The 7222-nt window shown below is 38.1% G+C and overlaps 1 protein-coding gene across 1 annotated transcript in view; it reads left to right on the forward strand.

Annotated features, from left to right (window-relative positions):
* The window catches only part of LOC101860235 (6-phosphofructo-2-kinase/fructose-2,6-bisphosphatase), a gene marked incomplete at its 5' end in the record, with an annotated part of 34978 nt that extends 33413 nt beyond the window's left edge, over positions 1-1565 (forward strand). The window contains 1 exon segment of the mRNA XM_013091498.1: positions 109-1565. Within this exon segment, the coding sequence (XP_012946952.1) occupies positions 109-168 (60 nt within the window).
* Between the last annotated feature and the right edge of the window lie 5657 nt (positions 1566-7222).

Here is a 7222-nt window from a genome sequence, read left to right on the forward strand (position 1 = left end):
CACACACACACACACATACACACACACACACACCACACCAGACTAACCACACCACACAACACGACTCTAAACTACTCTAAACTAACAATAGCACCTTGTTTTTTCCAGAACGTCACACGCAACAGATCGTCGTGTGAGGCCCTGGTGACCGTGCCAGAGCATGTATAGCCTACGACTGGCTTACCACAGGGCGGCGGCAGCACACACAGCCTGTGATTGGCTACTGCAGCAGTGAGCGGCCATTCTGGACCTGTCTTCCCTGACATAACCGAGTGACCCCTGTACACCGACCGCCGCTACTTCCGGAGCTGTCTCATGTTCCAGCCCATGTTACCGTCTGTTGCTCTTTGTCCTTTTGGGCCCTGAGAATGGCATTGTTTTTAATCACAACCTTTGAAGAAATTGAGTCTCTGGATTAGAACTGCATACTCCTCCTTACACCTGCTCTTTGGTCTCTCACTGTGTTAACAAATTCCATACATGCAGTTTTACTTTGAAATCAACTTAGGCAATGTCTCTTCCGTGAAACTGGGGAACTGAGTCTCACTCTGAAAACTACTGTTTTAGGACCCCTTAATAAGTTTGCACATTCTCAGACCAATTTAGTTTCTAATCTAAATGGAAATGCAGTTTTAAAAGGAGGGGATTTTAGTCATCTACTCTCATTGTGAATTATTAAAAGAGCTAAAACCTTGCCATTCTAAGAGCAGCATTGTCATAATAAAGGCTCAAATCAGGGGTGTGATGGCAAAGGAATAATTGCCCCTCACCTCCCCAACCCACACGAAAGAGAAGCAAAGCATTTTTGTTTCCAAAAGCATTAACAAATTTTTGTAATTACTTTTTGATTTGCAATGTATCAGGTATAAATCTCTTCTGGTATTATCCAATTTCTTATCATGTTATTTTGAATGTAAAAAGGGATTTTATGAGTATTAAAAAGACAAAGTGTCTTCTTTAAAAAAAAAGTGAGATTTACTCCATTATAAGATAATTACGTTTGCCACCACACACACCTATCACATCTCCTTTACAGATGAGACCGTCTTACTTACGAATACTGAGGTCTTTGCAAACCTGTGATGTAAATAGCTTCTTCGTGAGAGTCAAGTATTAGTCTTGACTAGGAACATGTATAAATACTATACAGAGATTATCTATTTATAAAAGAAAGTCTGTGAGCTCGATGCCAAATGTTGTGTGAAGAGGCCCCCATCAGTGGGCTGGAGATCATGTATACTTCCAGTGGTGTTGGTTTTCATGGGAAATGAGAGAAAGAGAGAGAGACAGAGGAAGAGAGAGAGAGAGAAGGGGGAGGGAGGCAGCAAAAGAGAAAGCTAGATTTTATTTATTACTGTAATCTGGAGTGTGCTGATCTCTAACTCAAGTGTGAATAGAAATGTGAAAGTTGAAGATCATTTGATAGTGGTGGACAGTCATAAATTATGATTGGCAGCAGAAGGATAAGTCCTCCACAACTGAATAGATGTAGTTCAGGGAGATCAGAGTTTTACGATTCAGAATGTGTAGCCTCAGTGATTTTAACAGTCTCAGTTTTTGTCTCCTACCAAGTTTTGAATATGTGAAATCAACTGTCTTCCGTTTTTTACATAATATGTGTTGTGCTTTTCTCGACTTCATGGAGTGTGCAGTTCAGTTTGTATGCCGAGAAAGATAGTATCGTCACTGCACAAGCAAAATGGCTTTACTCAAGTGTAAGGCCTAAATGCAACTAGCCTTTTCTTATGTTTGGTGGTACTATATCTACCTTTTGGGAAAACCAAAACAAAATGTGCTCACAGTCAGAAAAGAAACATGCATGGCAAGTTTTACCATTATTTTGATAATAAATACTCGTATTGGAGTTAAAAACAATTTTTGCCTTTCATCTCAGAAGTTGCAAAAGTGAGGTGTGCCATTTTGCTAGTGCAGTAATGATGTGTGTGTATGTGTTCGGCATAAAGATTATTCTTCTGTCAAATTTATTTTCCCAAGCATGTCAAGGATAATACTTGTATTGATTCTGAATTGCTAACAATTTGGAAGTGCTTGACTTTTGTGTTCCAATAGTCCAAACTGATGTATTTAACTCATTTTCTTTCCCAAAGGGTGTCAATTCATGGTCATTGTCTCTTCTTCCATCTTGAATTGTGTTCTTTTATATAGCATTATGAGGTTTATCAGTAAGAATTTTAATTATATTGTTTCCATCTTTAAATTTAGAAGCATTTCTAGCAGTGCCTGATTGATCTGCCAGTCCAATTTTTCCTTTCATGGCAGTTTTCTCCCTCATGACTAAATATTATTTTTCTGTTTTGTGGTCTCCCTTCCCATCGTGGGTAGGGTGTTTGTGTTTGGCTCGCTTCTTCTTTCGTATCGAACATCTATCATCCTCGTCTCTCCTCCTTCTCTTGTATGTATATTATTCTCTAGTCACACCTTTAATCCTCAGCATTTATATGACCTTTTTGTGTTGCAAGTGCTGTAAGACTCATACTAAACTAAAACATAAACTTTGCTCTCACCACAATTCCTCAAATTATTTATGAGACAGTGTACAGCATGTCATCAGACATTCAGACAAGCTGGTGATGTACCTCTGATCAACTTCTTATCAGCTTTTCTCAGTTTTTCTCAAAGTATGCACAAGACGACACAAAGGTTTACTCCCCCTTATTTATGAAGGTGGTTTGAGAGTGCTATTGATGGTTGGGCTGTTCTGCTCCTTTCCTCATGTCTTGTCTGTTGCCTGCTTTTCCCAGCTGTTCCCTCCCCTATGTGGTCAGTATTTTGTCCCAGTGCTTTTCAATTCCCCCAGTGGGTGAATGGAGGATTTTACTGATTTGCCTTGCATCTTTCCTGTCTTTCTCTCTGTTGTTTGTGTATATCAGTCTTGTTCTTTGCAAAAACTAAATGATTGTGATTGTGTCGAAGTGCTTCTCTTTTCTCTCACTAACGAGGTGTCTCCCTTTCCTCTTCAAGCCATTTTCAATTGAGATGAACTTGCAGTTTATATCGGGGTGCTCTGTTAGCCGGTGCCATGCTGGACTACGGAGTGGGTGGCCCTGGTTCAAATCCCGAACTGGACGTTCTTGAAATTATGTCGTTTTGTGGAGTTTTCAAGGTTCTCAGTGGGTGGTTGGCGGGTGCTCTGGTGTGGTTTGCTCCTTCTTTCCTCTTGAACATCTATCGTCCTTATCTCTCCTTTTTTACGTTTGTTGTTACTCTCCTGTAACACGTGATCTTCGGCACTTATATGACCTTATTGTGTTGCAAGTGCCGTAAAACTCTTTACTAAACTAAGACAAGGTTCTCAATCCACTTGGCTCAGTCGTGTGGGAAATGGACGTTAAATTAGGAGGTCCCGTCTCTCAAATAACCTTACAGTGTTGATTAGGACGTAGGCCCATACACTTACGTACACTTACAGTTTATATCTAGCATTTTGTTTGTCCACCCTCCCCCAGCCGGGGGTTGAGAGTTTGCTCAATGTTTGCCATAATCAAACACTCAAGATTTTGTCTTGTTGACCCATTCCACGGAGGATTTACAAAGATGTGGGGTTCTGACTGCAAGTACAGAAACATGATCCTCACTTGTCTTGCTTTATTCGAGGTTGTATATCTTTGAGGAGGTGAATGTGTATTTTGCTGAAATAGTCATCTTTTTATGAGCGTGTGTTTCACCTATTAGTGCAAACTGCCTTGGTGATGGCTTCTGACCTACTTTTCTGTTTGATTTTTAAATCATTCTTGTAATGTGGAGGTTTGAAGTTTTACATTGCACTTGAATACCTTATTTTAGAAGAGACTTGTTTTGTGAATGTGAATTCCTGCATAACCGGATTTTTTTCTTTCTGGGGATTTTCATATTAATGGATGCTGATGTCAGCTCTGGTGTATGGTAATCTAAGGTCATTATGGTATGTTGTATTTTACGATAGCTCTGGCATTTTTGTTAATGTATCACGTTTTCGGCGGTGTCTAGAATTCTGGAGATATGGAATCATCCTGACTTTTTCATTTCCTGTTTGACTGAGTATGTCTTCCTTACTTAATTTGTGTTTTTTCAACTTTTTTTTCAACTCTGACAATCTTATAGGTGCCATGAATCGTGCAAACTGTAACTTAACTCTAATGTGGCATCTGTGATATAGTGGTTAGGCTCACGGGCTTGTTATGAAAGATTGTGGGTTCAAACCCCATCAGGCCCCTTACGTTGTGTCATTGGGAAATGTCCTTTACACGAATTTTACCCCCTTAACACAGGTGGGAATAGGTACCCAGTTATGGACATTGGAAGATCTTGTTAGCTTGTTAGTGTTTGTTAGACACAGAGTGCTTACACTGTGTATTTACCGTAAAGCTAAGAATATCCGTGAGTATTCTACTGGGGTAATAATACAGATTGTAAAGCGCATAGAGCTTGCTGTTGGGCAGGGATATGTGTCGTACAAATGCTATTTATTATTGTTATTATTAATATCCCCTATCTCTCAGGCTGTTTTTGTGAGGTTTTTCTCAGTGGCTGGTTGGAGGTCACTGGTGATTTGTCCTACTTCTTTGTCCCATATTCCCTCTGTTCTTTCTGTGTGTCCTGTGGGGTTTTTTCAGCTATGATTGGGCCTGATTGTATTTAAACGTTCAAAGTTCCGTGCTAAATTTATTGAATGTTTTTATTCTATTTATTTCTTGGATAAGGGAAGTCTTGTTTGCAGTAATTCATTTTTGTTCCATGTTGCTAAATAATTATTGTGAAAGAATTTTTAGACAGATGTATTGGTACACTTAAGGATTGCTCACCCTTGCATGTGAATGAAAGAATATACGGCAATATAAATGGTTGTATGTATGTATGTGTGCATATAAATGTGTATGTACATATGTGTGTGTGTGTATGTGTGAACGCACTTGTGTAGTCATTGAGTTATGCCATCTGTTTCTGTACATGAGTTGAAAGTTAATTTTGCCTGATTCAATTTCTGCACCACGGGTATTCTGTTGGCTTTAAGTTTAAGCGGGGAACTGCTTTACTAATTGACCGTAACCATTCCAGTTTGGTATCCTTTTGTTTTCAAGTTGTCAGTGATTTTACCTCTCACTTTAAGTGCACAAGTTCAGACATATCTAGACATTTTTCAGATCTCTTTGGCAGTAATAGATTTGTGTGTCTTTCTGTGTCTGCATTTTGAGAGGTCTTCCACCCTGATTATTTCACTTCTGTACTGGAGGCAGCATACTCTAGCAGTGAATCAGTTTCCCTTTTTTTAAAAAGTAAATAATGCAATTTGTTTCGTGTCCTAAGCATGTATATGTTTTTTGAAGCTGTGTATATGGTCGTCTTTCTATTTAATGTTTAATTCAGTCTCCATTACAATTAATTTCATTCTCGCTGGTCTACAAATGTGCTCTTTTATCAAGAGTTATACAATTACAATGTTTGTCTTCGAAGTTTTACAGATTTTTTTGCTTCTTCTGGAAGTACCTAAGATCTGAGCATTTGGAATGTGATTTCCCCTCTTTTTAAAATTTATATAAGAAAGAGATTTTGCAGCTTTCCCACGTCTCATTAAAATTGATGTGCCAGAAATCAGACATTTGTCAGACATACTTTCTTGATGCATTGTAAGATGTCCTCTACTTTTTCACTCTAAACCTCATTTTGAAATTGATTGTGCCATAAGTGATGTGTTGTTTCCTCGTTCACTTTGCCAGTTTGTTGTGGGGGGGGGGGGGATTTTTATTTCTGAGACTTAGCCAGATTCGTTGCAGGTTGAGCTTTGAGACAAAGTGATGTCGTAGTTCCTGTCATCCCTCTAGGAATATTTTCTTCGTAGACTGGTGTCCTTGTACTGAGAATTATTATAGCATGGACCTCTTTGCTGCCAACAGTATTGTTACTAAGTAATCAGTTTCTTTTCCAGATTGAATTTTTGTAGACTTGACCAGAAAAAGACATGGACAGTAATCAAAACCGCCATTGATTTATTGCTTTAACAGATTTCCTGATACAGGTCTTTCTCAGACAAGGCATTTAATTAAAATAAGGGATAGACCCTTATCTGGAAAGGTGAGATTTTGGTGCTTTTTAAAATTATTTTACGTTCTTCATATAGCGTGGTAATTTTTAACATAAATTCTAGTTCTCACCATGCCCATGCCAGACTTCATAACAGACCCATCTCTAAAGTGGATGGTTTAGACATGTAACTTTTAACTTCACTGAAGTGTGTTCCCAGTTGTCTGGCAGCAACACATGAATAGATGGTAAGACTAAGAGACAAATTCTGTTTTCTTTCTTTTCTCTCATTCTTCTATTTCTGCCTGCTGTTTGTAATATTTGTCTAGTACTGAAAGACGCCCACTTAATACACGTACATAATGATTTTGATTTTAGTTGATGTGACTTTGTTGTGTGTGTATAATAATGATTATGGGTAAGAATGAAAAAAGCTTTTCTGCTGCCTGATGATGTACTTATGAATGAATTGTGCCAATCATGTGCTTTCATAAATTGTCACTCAAGCATGTTTTTTGGTGACTCTCTGATCTTGTCATGTTGTCATTATTTTCTACGGATCTAAGAAAAGTAATACTATAAATAAAAGAATCCATATCAAAGAATTATTTTTTTTTCTTTCATTATTTCTGTCAAGTCAGTTTCCTTAGCTTCTCCATGGTGCACAAAAGACCTGAGTTTGATTACCGTGTGGGGAGAATTGTTATTGAATATTTCAGTCTTTCTGCTGAGACGTGCCCTTCTCAACCCAAGTTGACCCTGGGTTAAGCCTGCCTCCTAAATTAAATCTAAATTGTGTCGATGGGGGTGTAAAACTCGTAGGAAAAAAATATTTTAAAATATATATGCGAGGCAGCGTGGTGGAATCAGGCTCTCGTCAAAATAGTAAAAGTGATGAAATTTGCATTTTTCCGCAGGTTTGTGAATTTTTATCAAATTTTTGTGTTTTGGCTCATCACCTTTTATGCCCATTAAAGAATTAATTTCTGTGTGGACTTTTCTGAAAAACGTTGATTAAAAGCACACAAAATGTAAATTTTCAGTTACCACGGACTATTGAGATAAGGAAATAACTAATCTTTGGAGGCCATTTTCTCACTAATTTTACCTCTGAAAACAGGTGACCCCCCACCTCCTTCAATCGCAAATATCTCGACCTGTATTCAAGATAAATGGATATTTTTTTTTCATCCAAATACAGACA

This window comes from Aplysia californica, unplaced genomic scaffold, assembly GCF_000002075.1.
Source record: "Aplysia californica isolate F4 #8 unplaced genomic scaffold, AplCal3.0 scaffold00038, whole genome shotgun sequence".
Classification (NCBI taxonomy): domain Eukaryota; kingdom Metazoa; phylum Mollusca; class Gastropoda; order Aplysiida; family Aplysiidae; genus Aplysia; species Aplysia californica.